The sequence below is a fragment of the Balearica regulorum genome, chromosome 1, assembly GCF_011004875.1.
Source record: "Balearica regulorum gibbericeps isolate bBalReg1 chromosome 1, bBalReg1.pri, whole genome shotgun sequence".
Taxonomy (NCBI): Eukaryota; Metazoa; Chordata; class Aves; order Gruiformes; family Gruidae; genus Balearica; species Balearica regulorum.
This window is the reverse complement of record NC_046184.1, coordinates 113077833-113098416: the sequence shown is the minus strand read 5'-3', so window position 1 is coordinate 113098416 and position 20584 is coordinate 113077833. Positions and strand designations below refer to the sequence as shown.

The 20584-nt window shown below is 41.0% G+C and overlaps 1 protein-coding gene across 6 annotated transcripts in view; it reads right to left on the bottom strand.

The window, feature by feature from the left end:
• Positions 1-18273, bottom strand: part of JAM2 (junctional adhesion molecule 2) — a 38090-nt gene extending 19817 nt beyond the window's left edge. Inside the window, exon 1 of one of the 6 annotated variants that reach the window (XM_075770072.1) lies at positions 17874-18273. In XM_075770072.1, coding sequence (XP_075626187.1) covers positions 17874-17928 — 55 coding nt within the window. In that variant the 5' untranslated portion in view covers positions 17929-18273. Of the gene's footprint in view, positions 1-16834; positions 16900-17873 lie in introns of those variants that run through there. The other 5 variants (XM_075770117.1, XM_075770112.1, XM_075770137.1 and 2 more) reach the window with 5 other exon arrangements.
• Positions 18274-20584: the final 2311 nt, after the last annotated feature.

Genomic DNA, 20584 nt, shown 5'->3' with positions numbered 1-20584 from the left:
GCATTTAAACACATCTGTTTGGGCTCTCCTGCTGCTGTTTTTTTTTCCCTGAAGAGAAGTAGCCCATAGATTACATAGTCCATAAATGGGGATGGGGAGGAGAAGCTGTCTACCTTTGGACAGAATTAGTTGTGAATCACCTAAAAAAAATGCTAACTCCCATTCTTCTTAAACTACTAAGATGTGATTGCTACAACCCAAAGGCTTCCAACCCTGCTCACAGTGGCACTGGCAGGCTAGGCTGTGTTCTCACACCTCCAACAGGTAACAACAGGCAGCCAGAGCTCGGACCCACCACGCTTCCCTGCCACGCTGCCGTCAGCCGTCAGAGTGTTTAAGCAGACTTCGTCTTCCATCAGTTCTGCTTGGTGAATGCTAGCCTCCAGCAAACATGCTGGAAAGAGATCAGGAGCATTCACGGCCTCTGTTGGAGTCTCCTGTGTTTGCCAGAGTCCTTAACTGATCTCTGAAATTGGCGATTTGGGCACTAAAACATAGCCTGAAATAACTGGAGTAAACCCAGCTTCATTTAGTAAACATAACATAAACATGGCATTAAGACTTCAAATTTTGGACAAAGGCTAGACTAAATTATCCCATATCATGGCGGGGGGGGGGGGAGGAAAAAGCAGCTCAACTTCAGTCTTTCAGTTATCTTGAGTTACAAGACTTCTTGAATCTTTAATAATAATAGAACAGGATTTACTTTTGGCAGAATTTATCCTATTCACAAAAAAACAACCCTGCATATTTTCAGCCACAGAAAACAAATAAGGGAGTAGTCTGAAGGGGGGGGGGGTCTCCAGGGTGGGAATACTAAGCCCAGATGTGGGCAGCAAATTTGTATTTTAAATAGGCATGGTGTGCCTGCAAAAGGAGTCATGGTAACCCAAGAAAGAGGACACATTTTACTGGCTGACCAGCTAAAGGGGTCTAAAACACAAAAGAAACTTAAAGGGCTTCTCAGCCACCCCTTCACTTACATGGTATTTGTGAGCAGTGCTTCTGTTGTGTTTTGGAAACTGCTAGACTTAAACACAGCAAGTTTCGGTCATTCAGACCTGGAGCTGCTGCAACACTGAGACCTGGTGGTAACACATATAGCTCTTGAGAGTAGCTTAACATGCCGTGAAATATATGCCGCAAGATTTTCAACACTCTTCCTGGCTAATTAGGACATAGAGCTTGCACGTTTTCAATCAAGGAAGAAAACTTAGCGATCCTGCATGATGTACACGTGTGCTACCCCTACATCAGTGGCAAATGAGAGAAATTTTTCTAGCAGCTTGAAGAAGCTGCTTTTAACAAAGAAGTTTTTAGTCCTTACAACTATAAAGGAAACTGTTCCTCGATACAAGCAGATGCAGTGCTGGTTTCCTGGCACTACAAAGAAGTTGTTCAAGTGTATCTGTGCTGGTAGTGTTTCAAGTGTCTGGAAGAAAATACGGCCAGTTATTTTCACTCCTTACACAGTACTAGAAATGCAGTATTTTAGACTTGACTCTTGGGAATGACAGAAATAGAGCAGAAGCAGGCTTTTAGATACTCAGAAGGTTCAAAGAATAGGGGGATGCAGGGAATAAAACCTCATTGGCGGAGTAACACAGATTAACTCCTATATTGTAGACAGTACTTTTTCCATAAGGAGATTTATAACCTCATGAAAAGCCTTGTAATGAAGTACAATTTGTGTGCATGGATACCTGCTAGCTTTCCTTCCCCTCCTTTAATACAAGCCCACTCCTAACTCCTGACAAATTTTTCATTCATGGAGAAATGGACTAGGTTTTTGGAGCAAAAGAAGAACTGGGGCAGTGGGAAGAAACCAGCTAAATCAAATACTTGATTTGGCTTCTCTTTTGGAAGACCAGCTCTTATAAAATTAAAATCCATCTCTACAGCTGAGTATCTGACACACAAAATTGACCTTCCTCCCCACATTCAATGAAACAAACAAAAAAATTTCCCCCAAACCCAAAAAGCATTTTTCCCCTTCCAGTCCCGGGTCAGAGCCACGCACAATGGAGTAATCCTTCACTCTGTTCACTCTCCTGAGTGGAGCTATACAGTTGAACCTGATAACAAGGCCAGCATCCAGATCGTAGGTCAGTTAGATATCTAACACACACATTAAGAGACTTGCTAGGAAGTCAGCAGATATTCTCTTCACCTTTTTTTATTAAAAGGTCTCAAATCAAGAGCAAAAGCAGTCAAATTTTAAAAAAAAAAATCTACAGATACTCAAGTAAGACAAGTCAAGTTTTAAGTCATCCTGCCTGCAGCACCTCTATTGCAACAAAGCAAGATGTATGCTTTAGGGTGGTTCCTCCAAACAGAAAGACCTACAAACAGTAGGTTGTTTCAGGAAAACAAACAAGCCAACCAACCAACCCCAAAACTTAGCCTAAAAGTGACAGAGTTTAAATGGCCAAGCTGCTCAGGTTCAAATAGTTTTTCTTGGATTTACTACTTACTACATATCCAGAGGTCTACAGCCTAATACAAAAACCACACTTTTATTTAGATGTAGCATAAAAATCAAAACAAGCCTTCAAACTCATCTGTTTTAATCAGCTTCAGTAACTCTGCCTTTGTAATGGAAATCACATGAGAAGCAGAATGTAGAACTGCATTTTCATCCACCCAGGAGTTATTTAAACAGGGGAGGAGAAGCTTTGCCAGAAAGTGACTAAGAGCAGGATTTCTACCTGTGTTAAAAGCTGGTATTGGATGATCTGAGGAGCTCTCAGTCTCACAGGGGAAAGAAGTTCTTGTGTTAAATGCGTCAACTACAGAGCAGACTAGCAAAGAGGTTTTCATTTATAATACCAACCTAAGAATGAGTTAATCCTCAGCTTTGTATGTACTATTTAGTGCAATCTGGAAGGCTAGCACACCAGCTGATGGTGCCTTTATTCTCAACTTTCCAGCAAAAAAAAGAAAAAACAAACCTGAAAGTAAAAGTAATGAGACTGAAGTTTTCAGAGCCAATTATCTAAAGTTATAGTAATAGTCCTATGAGTTTAAGATCATGTTAATGAGTCACTTCAGAGCAAAGCCCCAAGGACAGATGGCCCTGGAAACACAAAACTGGAAGTGCCTGTAGAGGAGAAAACAGGGAATAATTAAAAAAAAAAAAAAAATCAAGTGGCATAGGACAAGAAAGGAAGAGATTATTTAGGTCAGCCTTTCTGAAGAAACACTGAACACCAAAGCACAACAATTCCAGATAAACTGAATGGCCTCCTAAGTGCTTTCAGCAGTCCCAACACTGAAAGCATGAGATGGTGTGGAAAATTCTGAGAAAAATATAAGTTTAAAATTATTTTTTATCTAATTAATAATCAAAATGTAAAATTCAATTCCCTTCAAAGTTTTTCTTTTGCCTCCTCTTTTTCTACTCCTAGAGAAGAGAGGAACAGTTTGAATTCACAGCTTGCAAAGGTTCAATGTAGCATCGAGTTTATCCCAACAGAGAGACAATCCAGAAAGCATATGCTATTAACCAAATAAATATTTATAGCTCGCACTGTTACAAGACTCAAAACTCCAGTACTCTTGTCTCCATGGCAATTCAGAGGGAGCCTCTGAAAACAGGGGGATGGGGTTTTAAACTAGTCAGGTTCTCACAAAAAAGCTGGTTTTCCAGCCCTCCCAGTCCCGCTTAACACTGGTTTCCAGGGCAACTCAGCAGTAGCTCAAAGACAGCTTGTAAATGCAGCACAAGCCCATAGCTGCTTCAGCTGTTGCTTATTTTAAGATGCATCAGGACACTGACAACTTGTGTCTCGTACCATCACATTTCAGAAGACCATGACAACAGGCTATAGGAGTAGAAGCCCCTTGCCACTGCTGTCCCGCCCACCCCATATAACACACACTACAGCAGCGATCTGAAGAAACAGATTGCCAGCTGCGTTACTAGGTGTACCAATTCAGCAACACACTTGCCTGTGCAAATACCTAGAGAAATTGTTTTAATTTAATAATCATTGTACAACAAAGCTATGTATGCAGTACAAACTGGCATGTTCCTCTGAAGTCAGCAGTACTAGCCTGATTTACATCAGCTGTAAAAATCAGCCCTGAAACACAAGAGAGTTGGGAAACTAGAACAAACACACACACCCCTCCAAAAACTCACACAACCATTCCGGCCCATAATTCAAGATAAAGATCTCTGAAATCTCATAAAACACTTAAGTGACTTTTGCTGGAATTGCCAAACAATTTGAAAAGGAAAACACTTCAAAGAAGTTGCATCATTTATATACCTACAAACAGATTATCTAAAAGTGCCTGACAACAAGTTTTGTTTACTTTCCAACTGCGCCAACCAGCATTAGTTACAATTCCAGTAACCACTACATGAAACCAGAGTCCTTGCTCATTCAGAACCAGCGAGGTCATTTAAGCTCCCTCACCGTAGGATCCGGTTTCCAGATGCTTAGGAAGAACATCACCATGCTACAATTTTATATTGCTGTAAGTAAATACTTTGTTACAGTGAAGGAACCTCTCTTCCCATAGTTAGTCTTATTCATTGAAGCTGGAACCAAGTTTCCTGTGCATCCTCCATCCCTTTTCAAGTTTATAGTAGTTTTTCCCCAGAAGGTCTTCTCAGCCCCTTTTTAATTTATCAAAGCATTTCTAGAAAGCGCTTTCACTGTGGAGGATGAGTAAGTATGAGCATGTCTAAAGTTCTGGCTTCTAAAGGTATAGGAGTAGTTAGCTAACCAGAATTGAGCATTGCAAACAGATCCTAAGTAGCAGGTAGGTAACTAATATGACCAACTATGACTAAATGTCTCATTTTCAGCAATGTGTAATAATCAAAATCAAGTCAGCATTGTCACCTTCTGTCTACTACTGAAGGGGACGACATATCTGAAATACATTAATAAAAAAAAAATTGTTCTCTCTCAAGCAAATATTGACCTAGAATATACTTGCATACTAACAGGCAACAGATGTAAGAATAAGTCCTTGTGGTGAGTTTTTTTAAGAGGGCTTTACACAAGCTTTCTCCCATTCAATTTTTGCTGACTTTGGGACATCCCATGACTTCATTCCAGCTAGCGTGTCCATTTAAAAAAAAAAAAAGTCAGAATCTTTCCAAAAACAGTGGGATGCTCTTTAAATACAAACACTCAGCAAGAGCCTTGTGCAATGCTTTGTGAGGTTGGGATTTCTGAGGAATTGTTTCCAATAACGGGGGTGGTGGTGGTGTTTTCACTTGAGCATATTTCACCCAAATCATGAATTTTAGGACTGCATCCTATTGCTGATAAAAAGCACTGAACTTAGCTTTTTAATTCTTTTACTCCAGACTACAGACCAGATTCTTTGCTAATATGAGCTGAGAACACAACGACCACTTGTCCCCTGGCCAGAAGTTGGTGAACCCTTCCTAATAATCTAAATGCTATTGCCAAATTAGCTCATCCCATTTTCATTCACACATGATCTCTTACACTGCCAAGTTTGCTCAATTGTCTCTTCCTGCCAGAAGCAGCAAACAGTCATGTTTGATGATTATTACTTTCAATCAGCACCATAGTTGACAGTACAAATGCATATTTTTAGCCTTAATTCTACAGGCCTTTAATAGATAACTTAGTTCTTTAATATTAGATTTTATAGAAGCGCCTTCCAGCACCTTTGAACAAGACTGAAGCCACTCCTTCAATTCAATTAAGGCTGATACGTATCAAGAGGAGCTAGAACAAACAGAAGATGTTTTGCACGCATAAAGAACGGTGATTAGAAGAAATCCTCCGGAAGGTAGAGCTAGGAACAATAGGTCACAGTATAATAGGTGCCAAGTTTGCCTTAAAGGGGATGAAGGGGGGGAAAAAAAACCCAAAACCCAACAAAAAACAACCAACACAAACAAGAAAACCCAAACAAACCCCTACAGTCTTCATCACATTAAAAGCTACACAAGCAAAACAACATATGGGTAGTCAGATTAGAAAACATTAGAAGAACAACACTGGAAAGTTAGACAGGAAACAGGAATAAACATCATAGAGTAACTCTGTGCTTTGTTTATTTATTATTAAATCAAGCATAAATGTTAACTTGGTGATCATGACAGCTTTTCAACAGAAGAGATGTGTTAGGAGCCACATCCTTGAGAATGTGTGGGTAAGGTTCACAAATGAAACACTGCTGCTTTGCGTCAGAAGGGAAAGCTCAGTATGTGAGCTAACATTCACAATTCACTGGTTTGCTGCTTCATATAATAGGATTTGATGATCTTGTCTGCAGGTACTTATACTAAGAAATTACCAGCTGTTTCACTCTCACAAAAATTAAACAAAAAAGATTTATGGCATGACAGAACTGCTGACAACTACAACAAAAAAAAAAATCCAGGCGCCAGAATGATTTGTATGGATGAAAAATAATCTTGTCAGAACTAAATAGTCAATCTAGTCACAGTTCAGATACAGAAATACTATCAGGAACATGTAGAGCTGGGAATTTTTAAATTAATTTAAAAAAAAAAAACCAAAACATTAGTTTTCAGGGTTTTTTTAGAATAAACCATATCTGATTAAGGATTCAGCCCCCCAGGTCACTACCTTCTCAAGCACAACTTAGGGCTTATAAGTCTGGTGTTTAAAATAGCTGTATCTGGAATACTCTACAGTGCACATAAGATATATCATCAAAAACCACGTTCCATTTCTAGAATACTTGTTATAGTCAATAGATCATCACATTTCTTGAAACCATGACTCCCAGATAGGCATATATGCTGCTTTAAACTACTGTTTTGCCTACTTCTGCTCGTATTCCCTTTATAACCAACTGCTCATGAGATATTGATGCTCTAGAAACTTGTGTGACACATTGCTTAAACTGAATTTTCTTTCAGAAATAAGACTAAATAATATCACTTTAAAGGTGCTTGTGCTCCTTCAACTCAGGCCAACTAATTCAAGTTTAAGGATCTCTTTTTGAAAAAAGAAATGACTAAAGAACAGGCCAAGGACTATGCTGGCAAACAGATTATACAGGCAGATGCACATCAGCATAAGCACTGTGATCATATGGAACCCAAATGCAAAACAAGGTCTTCAGAGTTCAGCTCTAACTTCACAGAACAATATATTTTAGTAAGAGGAGGATCTGGGCACATTTACTTATTTATTCCCACTGTTGTTGCAGGGCTGACCATCTTGTGATGAGCCTGGATGGTACAGAGCTGGCATCAGCAGAGCTATGAGTGGTCAAGAAATGAAGAAAGGGAACAAGATGGCTTGTTGAATAATAGATTGCAACCAGCATTTCTCTTCTAGAAGAGCTCATCACCAACTAAGTAAAAGCTCAACAGTTCTGCTGAAAGCACCTTTCTAGAATAAGCCCATAAGCTTTTATGGTTTATGTTTACAAGTGCCAGGTATTGTTTCAGGGCAGGTAAGGAACACATTCCTTACAAGAAAAAATTAATTACTCTTTCACAGGAAGGAGTATCCACTTCAGAGCTTACAGATATGCACCTCTATGGCCAAGTCTACACATATCTTCTGCTTAAACAGTCTGATTTCTTAACTAAGCCCCTTGCCACATTTAGCCACAGGACCTTCTTTGGATGCTACCTGTCCACCTGGCACACATTTCCCATCCCAAGGCAGAGGCAGCTAAAGAACATGGACTGTCTACCCTTCAGTCACCACAATTGACAATCTAAAATAATCATGTTTCATACCACATTTTTACGTACAAAATTTCAGCAGGGCTCCATGAAGTTATAAGGGATTCAAATGCAGCACACAGATGCAGGATTGCAGCCTTTACAGCAACATGATGTAGTAGATAATTGTTCTAGTTTTCAGATTATTAGTCCCACCCCAAAATTGAAGGTGTTCAGGTTACTAACATATCTATATTGGACATACTAATTTAAATAGTATGCCCATAAACAGGGTTACTAGGACTCCAGTCAACTTCTTTATGTACATATTGGACACACAAGCTACACTGTTAGTTCAATTGATATTCTCTTTAGCTATTGTCCCTCTCCTTCTCTTCGTATTCATGCAGCGTGAGCCATTTCAGCTTCAAAAGAAGGGCAAATTCCTCTTTACCCCCTCCCAATAGTTCATTAACTGCTTGTAACATCTAATTTCTGCTGGAATCCATAGGTACAGCATTGCTTCAGTAACCAACAGCACTCTGTTCCTTGCCCACCCTATTCTACCTCCAGGCTGCTCTCTTGCTTTGGGGGCAGGTGGAAACATACACTAATGTATACAATCAATTGTTAAAGGTGCCAATAAGGTCCAAGTTCAGCTTTGCCCCCCCCCAAAAATCAGATGAAGTTAAAACCAGGTGTGTTCAGAGTTTATCAAATGCTAGGCTGATCTTAATTACTGACTTATTCTCAGCTTTCCAAACTGAAACAATCTTTTGTGTTCAGTATGTTATATATATATACACACAGGTATCATATTATTTTAGGTTCTATTATTTTACTAGAAGGCAAAGTAGCTGTCTTAAAGTTTTATGACATTTTCATAAGAAAATATAATTTCTCTGACTTTTTTGTTGGACTTAAACTAGCTTAAAAAGATAAGGAAAAAGGCAGCTTTGATGTTCTGTAGTAGACATTAAGTTTGCTTTAACTCAAGAAAAGTGTTCTGTACCTGAAAGTCTGTACATATAAGAACTGGCCATCTCTCTCCTCTTTTTCTGTTTACATAGCTTTCAAAAGCTTTGAATAAACTTTAAATAAGTTTAAATGCTTATAAAGAGTCATCAATTCTTCTTTCACAAAAATCAGTGCTTTCTCCCAACAGCTATTTATGTTAGAAAGTCACTGCACTCTTTGGCAACTGGGCAAAACCTTTGTAACACTGTTTTCCCTCCCTTCTACTCCCTAAAAAAAGGGGGCTAAGAATTTGAACACAGCTGGAAAAAGAACAGCAACTGTGTGTGGATTATTAGCCTTGAGGACTTAGCTAGAGATACAACTGGAACATGAATAAGAAATAGATAGAGTATGCAATGACAGGGGAAAAGTAGAGCTGAAAATTTTTATTCAGTCTCTCTACATATGGTGCTGATTCCCTGTTTGATAAACAGCTTCTCCAGATGACTTTTATCCCCTAGAACATTATTTATTGAAAGGCTCCGAAGACGAGTGCTGTAAGTACACTGGAAGTACCTCTGAGCCATCATTTCAACACTTAAACTGAACACATAGAAAGAGAAGAATCATATTTACTTTTTATGTCCAATACATTTCAGAAGACTTCTGTATAACTTGATTCAAACAGCACTAGTTGATGTCCAGCATGTAGGTCTTATTTAGACAAGGAAAAAATAAAGCAATTGACTTAAATGGAATTACGTGAAGGCCTCTTAGACTGTATGGCAAGTAGCAAAACCATACAGTAACAGAGCCCAAAGGGTCACTTCTTGATGTCTAAGCATACTTCCACTATGGATGCATCTAATTAGTTCTCTCTACCTCCTCTGCCAGGCACCAACTTTGACATTACCAGTGAATCTGAAGCATCTGAATTTGTTTGCTTTACTAGTCACTCCAATACTACCACAGCATCACTGTAAAAATCTTATGAGCCCTTACTACTACCTCACTAACCTAACTCTCCTTCTCCTTCACATTTTCAGATGCTGTATTGTTCAATTCCGATATTGAAATATTGGTTTTCCTTTCAGGAGCCTCTCAAATGTTCACAACATTCTTGTGTATAAGTGAATCACATTACGCCAGGGAGGGCCATTATGTTGGTGAACAGAAGGCAACAGCAGCAGTCATTACAAGATACAAAGAATACTCAAATACCAACTAAAAATAAAACTTTTACCTCTCACAAAAATATTTATTGACATTTAAATGGAAATCTACTAGGTGTTCTCAGAGGATAAAAACCTTTTTTGTACAAACTCTTCCAACATCTAAGCATTGCTATTAATGATCTTTTAATTGGATTTTACATGGACATTAGAGGAGAAAGGGGAAGGGGACACCCCCCCCACACACACACACCCTTTCCCACCTTCCAAGGAGAACCCAGTGCTACATGTTTGTTCTTTAAAGAAAAGCAGGGGAGATGGACAGAGACACAGAAAAACCCAACAAACCAACAACCTGCAACAAAAAAGCTCAACCCAGCAACATTTATCACATATTTTTGTTTCTGCACAGTGCTAAGCAGACACCAGTGATGTCTTCCTTTGATATTCTACTATTTCAATTTTAGAGATAATCCTTCTGTAACTGTTCCTACAGTTAGGAGTTGCAAACATCTGAAACAAGCTGGAGTTATGTGCAGTTTAAGTCACTGATTAGTTATAATCTTCTAAGTCTCAAGCAATGAAATATATGCCTTTATGTGTTATTAGTTACAAAAATTTATCCCCTTTTCCAAATCTTGACATATAACACCTTAATTAGCAAAATATCACATTAAAATTTGTTTAATTCAGCAGCAGCACTTAAAGAGTCTTCAGTCATGTCACAATTAATACAGAAAGTTTATATTTCTGTTCGGAATTAACTTGCACAACTTAAGAGTTAACTTAATTACTGCACACACCTTCCATATAGCACAGGTCAGCTAAATGCTTTATTCTCAGTAGGGCCTGACTTTCCCCTAGCCTGTATTTTTAAAATATTTGGGCTCTCAGGCAAGCCTATCTCCTTAACACCAGCAAAGCTCTCTAGCATGAGGACGGCAGCTCAGAACGCCCCAGCTGATGCCATGGAGCAACGCCTCAAGCCAGAGCTGCAGGAGCTCCCAGCCAGCAGCCAGCCCTCCACGGCTCTTGGCACACCAAAGCCTATACTTCTCATCCCCAGCCACTGTGGCCTCTCAGATTTTTTTCTTCTGTATTTAGGCAGGGAAGCAGCCTCCCCCTTCGTTATTAAATACATGGGACAGCTTGCTTGAATCTCAGTTTCAGAAGTGCTTACCATCACCGGTTTGAACAGTATCAAAGCTGCATCAAAGCCCTGTCAATCTGGCACAAGGGTACATAAAACAAGAGCTGCAAACAAGAAGCCAGGAGTTTAAAAGAGAATTTCTCACCTTTGTGGTTGGCTAGCTTAAAGATGGGAGAAGGGGTAGAAAAATCAGTTTTAGGTGGCCCAACAGTCAAAGCACAAAGAACCAATATTTATTTTTAAAGACCATTTTATAGAAACAGAAAGGATACTGGAGCACAAAAGCTAACCATAACATGCACCTAAACACACCTACACATTCCACAGATATCATTCCAGAGGATGCATTTTTAGTCATTATTGCCAGTACAGCTACTGGAAGGCATCAGTCACAAACCACAGCCTCCCAAAAGTAAGTACTGTCTACACATTTAAGTAGTAAACTGCTGTCTGACTCACATAATATGTATTCAAACTCTGCATATCATTTCCCCATAGGTTTACAAGTATGCCAAGCACAAACACTTCACCAACTCTCACCCAGCTCTAGCTAAAAACCACAAGTCCTTAGCATATCACTCCCCAAGAATTTCTCCCAATTCATACTGGGCACTTTCTGCAGTCTGAGATACAATACATAATCATTTTGGTTTCTTCATTATATTCATTTGAGCAAAAGTCACTTCTCAAGAATGCATGTTCAATCATTACCTCCACGTGTTATGATAAGAGTTTGTGAACAGCAAATATAGCCCCTATTGTTAACATTATCTGGTACCAAAACAACCCTATAATACATCACTTTCCATACAGACAATATGTTTAGTTTCCCCTTGCGTCTGATCCAGTGGTTTGGATGGGCTTGAGAGCCCATTCAACCCTTAAGAAGTTAATCCAAACAAAAGCTATGTAAATGTATCTATTGAAACTTCATACCAGTAGGGTCTGTTCTTTCCAGCTCAATTAGTACCTTTTTTAAACAGTAAGGATCAATTTGTAGCTGTTTCAATGCAAGTTTGATCTTCCCATCTCTTACTGAAATCTAAGTTGTGAACTTGTAAAAAGCAAGCATTCAAAAAGACTTATTACTAGTTGGGTTTGGTTTTTTTATCATGTTTCCCCCTGCAAATCATCTTTGATAGAAACTGGATGCCTGCTTTACTTCTTAATTGGGAGGGATTACAGACTTACTAGTGGTTCAATAACTACCGCTGTTGTATTACTTGCTGTTGCTCAGAAATGGCTATTTTCCCCTTCGTCCTTCTCCAAAAGCTCCTTCACATCCCAGCATATGTTAAAAACGGACAAGTGAACAGGACCAGATGTTCAGCTGCCAAGCTCACCTTCTGCCTGGTTTAAGGAATTTTATATAAGCACTCGAGTGCTCAGTGATATACTGTGGGCACAGAGGTGACATAATTCATTGGAGCCCTCCAGAAAAAAGTGGCTTTGGAAATCCAGGTGAGCACAAGCACTGGCAATCATCCAAATGCTCCTCCAGCCTCATTTGCTGTCTCATTCTTTGAAATACATATTCATTTCCCTAAAAAAACCCCAGTATTTAGATGAAGGAAACAAATCATTTGTCTTGATTACAAGACACCATAATATTTGCCTTAAGCTTCCTGTGGTGAAATTCAGCACAATCACATACAACGCTTTGAGGAAGACACGACAGGCTTTTCTGCAGAAACGTTTTGTTAAAACTGATAGTTCTTCAAAATGTACTTGGGATGGGAAAAGACATACCAGAAAGTAAAACTGTAACAAAGCTAGCTTTACAAAACTGGGGGGAGATGAAAGGAAGGTAAGCTAATCAGAATAGAATTAATTACTGGTAAATGAATTGCCTTTCAGCTTCCACATAACATTTCCATCAGTGTCCGTTAAAATGATCACCCCCCTGTAAATTAGCTACTAAACTAGAAACTAAGAACTTGTGAACCATCTATTTTCCCACAAGTACGCAGTAGTGCCACAAAGTTATCATGGTGGAGAAAAAAGCCCAACCAGCCAAACAAGAAAAAACAGCAATAAGATAGCTCATGATGTATATCCACAGGGATGCTATTTTTAGCAATTTTTTTGTTGTTTGATATCATTGTATAACTTCAAGGGAACCTCAATTTAGCCGTTCCATATGGCCCTGGCAAACAGTCTGCAGTGACAAATACAAGCGTCTACCTTGTGCTTCAATTGTTTTGATATACAAGATATTTATATTGCAATGTGGACATTTCTGGCTGTGTGAACATTTCTTAGTGATCTTCCTTTACATAAGCATTTACACTGGAGTCACCTCTAGCATTGCTAAGGGAAAGTACAACACTAAGCCTTACTTTGAGAAAAATATTCCTAAAAGGGATCACCAGCTGCAGGAATCCAATGATAAACAGATTGTCTTCAGAGGTGCTCCAACAGAAGTATGACATTTTGAGTGCTGATGGACTCTAAGTAGATCATACCATATATAAACTTTTAAATCCCAGTTTCAGAACTAAATTACTAGTTGTTCCTGCCCCTCCAGAAGCACTGACAACCCAAACCTACACCTCCATCCAATGAGGGAAGCTTACTTACTGCTACTGCAGAAGATTTACATGCACATCACCGTCTTCAGTGAAGAAATATCACTAGTGTTTACTCACGTGAAATTATGAGAAAATTGGATTTTTTTTATCAGTTATACAAGAAGATTCTCCCATACTTAAGAAGAGGATTTCTTTCTTGTAACCACCAGCACTTGAGAAGAAGCTAAAGCACCCTTTGAGGAAGGGTAAAAGCCTTCTCTAATATTTTTAGCTCACTTCTTTAAACAACAGGTACATACACACCCCCAATAACATTTAGGGTTAGTCAGTGGTCACAGACAAGTTTGGTAGCTGTAGGTCACAAAAGATGATCCCATGTGTTTTGTTAGTCAGCTAAAGAGAAAAGGTGAAGTCAAAGTTCAACTACTTGCAAGTTCTTACCTAATCATTTGTGATGCCAACAGCCAGTTTCTGCAGCAGAACCTGGCAGCTACCATGTTCCTGCCAAAACATACTGCAGTAGGAAATATAGGTATAATACAGGAAACAATCACAAAAATGTCTTTGTGTAATTCAGTTAAATAGCCAACAAGAAGACCTCATCCAGGCTCAATTAGATCTGCTAATCACAGCAGTAGTTTTAACTCTCATTATTAATGCCAGATGCCCTATGGTGTTCACAATTACCAGGAATACATGTCCTATGACATGAACAAAGAATTGTTGCAATGTTAAAGCTGAGAAAACAGGACCTCAGAGGCCAAGCGACAACAAAAGCAAGTCCTCCACTTGCATACATCCACCTTAAACAAGAGGAAAACAAGAGGAATTGTGATTGTCTTGATGTGACATTTCCGGGAACATTTCCTATCTCCTGTATGCAGCGAGGGAAGACACCCTAATTTTTTCTTTTGCACATCCAACAGCAGGCTGTGGGGCCAGCAACCTGAACTAAGGATACCGTAGGGCCAGCCAGGGACCAGCTCTCTCTGCTGGAGACAAAGCCCTTAGCACAGAACAGCACTGCTTCTGGCTGGGGCCTCTCAGAAAGGGAGGGCCCCTTCCAAGTAGCTTGCCTACATTTAAGGGAAACAGCATGACTTGCTCAAAGGCAGCAAAGGCCATGAATTCTGAGAGACATGCCAATAACTCACAGCCAAAGTTTCTTCTGAGCCCTGAGGATCTAACCAAGAAGGTGAAATTGTGAAGGTTATAACATAAGCTAGAGAGGAACACATCTCCCTTTTAAAGATAGGAAGGTCTTGCAACAAAATCCTCAATTTTCATCCATTTTAGAAGCATTCAGGTATCTTGTGCAGTGTCACCAGAGTCAAATAAAGTTAGGCTGAATATTAGAAACCAGCATTGCTTTTCTGTAGTTAATTTTAATTTGTTTGCTTATATTTAAAAAGCTTACTGCCATCTCACAGCCTATATTATGGTGTCTAAGAGTCTGTGGAGGTTTGCAGACAACCAGCAGTCTATAGCAGAGAAATACTGCTTCTCAACTGAAACGGCAAGAGAAGGAACCTTCTTTTGATATCTCTTCCTCCCACTCCCTGTCCAAAAAAATAGGTAGTCTGGTTTATAACACTTTGTTGTACAGATATTACCAGAGAAGCATGCAATCTTACAAATTTAATAAATCCCATCTTACCTGAATGCAGACTCTGATTTAGAAATCAGAGTAAGTCTCTACCAAGTGACTCCAGCAAACAATGAGGGTTGATTGAACAGCAGACTGGGAATTGACAATATTCTCAATTTTCAGTACATCACTTGTGTAGCACATATAATCAGGAAAGCACAGTTTAAAGATTTCCACTGTCAATTCCTATAGCCAATGCAGTCATGCTTTATGATTTCTTGTTGGGGGCAGAGGGGAAGGCTTTTTTGGTCTAGAACCTCTGTATTTGGCTGAAAGATTCCTGAGCACTAAGGAGTGTTTGTTTTAAAGCAAAAAACAAAGAAAACCTCACCTTATTTATTGCTCAAACTACCCCAGTGAGCTCCATCAAATGTTTATGTAAGATTATTTATTCCATCTGCATTGCTGTCACACAGACACATTGTACTGGATTTACTTCCAGCATCAGCAGCTGACGTTTAATTTCTAATGTGCACTAATGCAAGAAAAATCACACCTAGAAGCTTCACAAAAAAGCCAGTTCATCAGTACACACTATCTCCTCCAGAGGAGCCATAATGATTAATAGCAATCATTTCTGTACATTTTTCAACCGTCTTGCCAACTGAGCTCACAATTCTTGCTCTGTGGCACCTTTTAAAATTTCGCAGACATCAGATTCAGGAGCTCACGCTGTCAGAAAATATGATTGCAGACCTCCCACTCCCTTATTTTCCCCTAAATTAAGGGTGAAAGAAAAGCTTAAACTCAGAGCAGCCACAATTTCTGCAGGTCATTAATATTTCTTAGTAGGTTCTCACTGAAAAGCAATCCAAACTTCCTCTACCTCAGCACTGTTCTTGGCTATGCTGATGTCCTGTGACCAACACAGAGCTCTTGATTTCTGCAGCTGAACTACCAAGCAAGTTCTCTACACCTGCTCCACAATATAATTCTCACACACTTCAGGTATCAACTGCTACTTCCTTTTCCTCATTAGTTTCTGCCCATTCCCCACTGTCACCATGACATGTTGGGCCCCAGTCCCACGTAAGAGACCGCTCAGGCCATACATCTGACTTGGATGCCAGTATTACTCAGTCTGTGAACATACTCCAGCCACAGGAGCAGCACCAGACTCCTGACTGCCTGGATTTCCTCCGGCTCACACAAACAATCAGCATTTGCACACACACCTACAGTCACTTTCTTCATGCAACAACTTCTTATCAGCACCTTGCTGGTAAACTTTCTCCCCACCTGGTGTTTCTTGGGAATTGGGACAGGAAGAGGAAGAAAAAAATAAAATGCAAGTCTTACAACAATGTCAGACTGCTTCCAAACCACCCTCTTATTTCCTCCCTGGTCAAAGGCAGCACTGCCAACAGACACAGCTAACCAGAAAGCTGAGCAGCCTGAATACACTGAAACCTGTCACCAAAAAAATTATCATCTGCTTAGATATAACCATGCAATTAACAACAAAAAGAAAAAAATAAAATAAAATAATTTTTATTATTTACTATATGATAGAGAAAGCCTGCCCTGCCCATCTAACAGCCCAAAATTTCTATAAGGTCTCATAGAAACAAAGAGAGAAGAAAAACCGCCACCAAACCAAAGACCTAACAGACACACATCACTTCAAGTCTCTTCTCAACAGGACTCATCCCTCCTCTGCAAAATAGGAGCTTCTATACACACAAGTTTCTGTTAGGTGAAGAGGAATGAAAGGTAAACTACAAAACATACCCAGCATCAGCACCATGGATGTCCCACATCTGTAACGGACAGAGAACCCGTCCCAGGCTGGTCCCAGGTGGTCACTTCACTGCAAGACTGTGCTACATAATTCTTTTCAAAACATTATTTCCACGTACAGCCTCTTTCCCTAAAATACCAGCAAGACACAAGAAGCATACAAGAGCACAGCAAGACATGATCCGAAAGCGACAGCCTTATCACACGACTGGCACTGTTAACACTGTATATTAATTCACTGCTTCTTTGCAGTTGTGTGGCCCCACAATCTGTTTTTTTCTTATTTCCATGTGCTTTCTGGGTGGGGCACCTTTTGCCAACTTATTTTAACATTCCCCCCATTTTGTTTTTAACGAGTTAGACAACAGGACCATAACAACATTGGAAACGTAGGTCTGTTCTGGAGCTGCAGCATCCAGCACCGGCAACAGAAAACAGGCTCCCATCACTTGCTCATTCATCTTGTAAAGGCCATCAGAAAAGCAAACTACACAGCCCGCATCCTAAACTTTGCATCACTGCAGAAAGCCACTGGCTTGCGCTGAAACAGGCCCGGCTTAAACAGGTTACATCTGCGTGAAAGCAAGAGACACATGGAAATAATCAGCGCGCACTCCCCCAGCTGCGGAGAAGGACGAGTTTGCTTTTATTTCGCTCTTAGCGACACGATCTGGCTCCTCTCGCTCCGGGGGCGAGGGAGGGGAAACAACATCCCGCCGCTGCTCCCCTCGCCCTGCCCGGAGGCTCCCCGGGCCGGGCAACGCCGCCGCTGGGGCGGGCGTGGTTCTCGGTGGGCAGCGCAGCAGGGCAGGGCCTGGGCGGCGGCCGGGGAAGGTGCCGGGCCAGGCGGGCACCCCGGGGCCGAGCCTTCCCTCCTCAACACGCACAGACACTTCGGGGGAACTGTTCCCCCTCGCGGCCGGGGAGCCCGGCGCCATAGCGGGGCGCTCAGCGGCCGGGGCGCTGCCGGAGGGAGCGGTACGCGACAGCCCCCACGCCCGCTCCGCGGGGAAGGGACGCGGCCACTTACAGCTCAGGACCCCCAAGTAACCGAGGAGCAGCAGGCGGAGACTGCGACTCGCCATCTTCCCGGCAACGGCCGCTTCCCACGGGCGGCAGCGGTTAATAACCGCCGGGCGACGCCGGCGGCGGCTGGGCGTGAGGCGCGGCCGGGGGCGGGGGGGGGGGGGGGCGGCCCGGCCCAGCTCAGCTCGGCTTCGCCGGGGCCCGGCGGAACGGGGCGGCGCCAGGCGGGCTGGGGGCGCCCGGGGAGGCTGCCGTGAAGCAGGTGCGGCAGCCGGGGCGCAACACCCGCGCCCGCTGGGCTCTGCCTCCACCCCGCTCCCACCAGCCGCCCGCCGCCGCTGCCCCAAAAGTTTTAACGCGTCCGAGGCGGCGCCGCCCCGTTCCGCGCTGGCTCCGAGCGCAGGGAGCCGCGGCTGGCTGCGGGGTTGCGCCCTGGCCTGCCGCCCGCCCTTCCCTGGGCCGCCCCGGAGCGGGGAGCCGCGGCGGGCAGCGGCTCGGCGGCAGCTCCGGGCGCATCGCTGTCCTCCTCCTCGTCCTCCTCCTGATCGTCGCCACGGGGCCAGCGCGATGCCCCCGCGCATCCCGGGGCTGTACTGTACTGTATTATGTTGTGTTCAGCAGCTCCCCCCCTCGAATTATTTATTTTTAAACGGTGAGGTCTTCATAAGCTCAAGGACATTTGTTGCAACAGAATAAACTTTCATTACGAAAAGCTTAAACTTCTCAAAGACGACCACAGTCCCCGTTGGCACATTTGCGGAAATCAAACCCACCCGGGGTAAAAGCAGGAATAAGGGTGAAATCACGAAACAAAGATTTAGATGTTCCGGCTGGAAAGAGAGTTGCAGACTTCAGAACAACGTCACAGTGACTCCTTGTGCCTGTACAGCTGGACTGGCCAAAATCCCACCCGCCGTAGGGCACATCCCTTAACCGGCAGAATGTGGACCACACGGTGACCTTCAAAGCCTTTTTTATTAATAGTTTATACCAGCCTGGGAGATTCTTGATTAAATATACAGGAGGTGTAATGGCCCTTTAAATTTATGAATCGAGGCAGATTACTCATTGTGACAGTTAATAGTGCATCCGAGTAGTTTCTAATGACATCTTAAAAATATATTACCACTGATGTAATACCGTTCCATAACAAGAAAAGTAACACAAGCATTTATTTGATAATCAAAGCAGCAATGTTGGCTATATTTTGTTAGACTGTAGCAAAATGAGGAAAGATTATTTATAAATGCAGTCTCTAGCAGCTATTTTAATGGAGACCAAAGAAACAGGATGCCATGATGCTCTCCATATCAAAATCATCTTAGCTTATTTTTCACATGCAAAAATGTATATAGAATACAAGTAATATTTCTGCAAAAAATGTGCATATGTCCAGTATATATCATCAGTATAATGATGACATGCATTTAATAAAATTAAAATTATTCCGTAGGCTTCAGAAAAGGTCTTTATTTTGTGTGGCCCAGCACATCATAACTTTAAGCATATACAAAGTTTCATTGATTTCAGTAAGACTGCTTTAGTGTTCAAAGCCACACAGTGATAGAAACACTGTGTTGATATAAAATTTAAAAATATGGAAGGAACCTGGTGGAAAAAGTATAGAGGTGGGGAAATGGCAATATGGAACTAAATTAAGGGGTAGCTCATAGGATGACTGCTAAAGCTGATGTAATGACAATGAATCGATGTGGGGAATGAAGATATGAATCATGAAGAGAAGGTATCCCATTAAATGATGGCATGAAGTTTAAACTAGAACAGTAGTCTTTCCACCACAGTGAACATTCAGTTCTGATTGCCCAAATGCACAGACTCACATACAGGATTTAATCTGGATTTTGTTAACATGACTCTTATACCACAGTAAATCCACTTAAATGCATAGGGTTTATACAAGCACAAGATCAGAGCGAAATTCCTTTTTTTTTCCTGTTCACTGTTTCGTTTCTCTTGCAAGTAAAGCAAATACTCAGTCTACAAGGTTGTCTCCCCAATGTTTCTCTGACTCATTCTTTCTAGCACAGTTACACAGTACTTTCACAGTTTCTTTACATTCCTCTCTTTTATTTCAGCAACAACTAGATCATGGTTTCTCTGCTTGCTTTATACAATTGCAGGAAACACCAGCAACTAAATGTGAGTATTCTGAATGCATTTACAGAATTATTGGAAAACTGGTTGTAAGGCATATAGTTCATTTAATGTGTATACTTTTTCTGTATGTACTTTGCTGAACAATGGTATTCTTAAAAATACTGTTAAGTACTTTGTTAGAAGAGTACAAGACTGCTAACCATATTTTTAATATTTTTAAGTTAAATATAGTAAAAAAATTTTCATTAAACATGGAAGAATTTGTTCAAGATGCTCAGTTTAACAGTTATTCTTGGAGAGCTTTCCATACAAACTCCTTTTTAGAATAATAAAAATAGTCTATAATTAACATCTGCACACAGAATGTCAGTCAAGAATAGCTGTCTTATTCTGTAATAACTATTCTAGTCAAGTTCCATGTGTAGAAAAGCCTTTAAGAATTGTGTGGAAGAGCAACATGATTTCAAGACTTGGCTGCTTCTTAATGATCTCAATAATTCATAAACCAAAAGATTACCCTCATTTCATTATATGATATTTTAGATAAATCTATGTTCTTACATTGCAATGGAATTCTTTCTTCTTTTAATGAAGCTT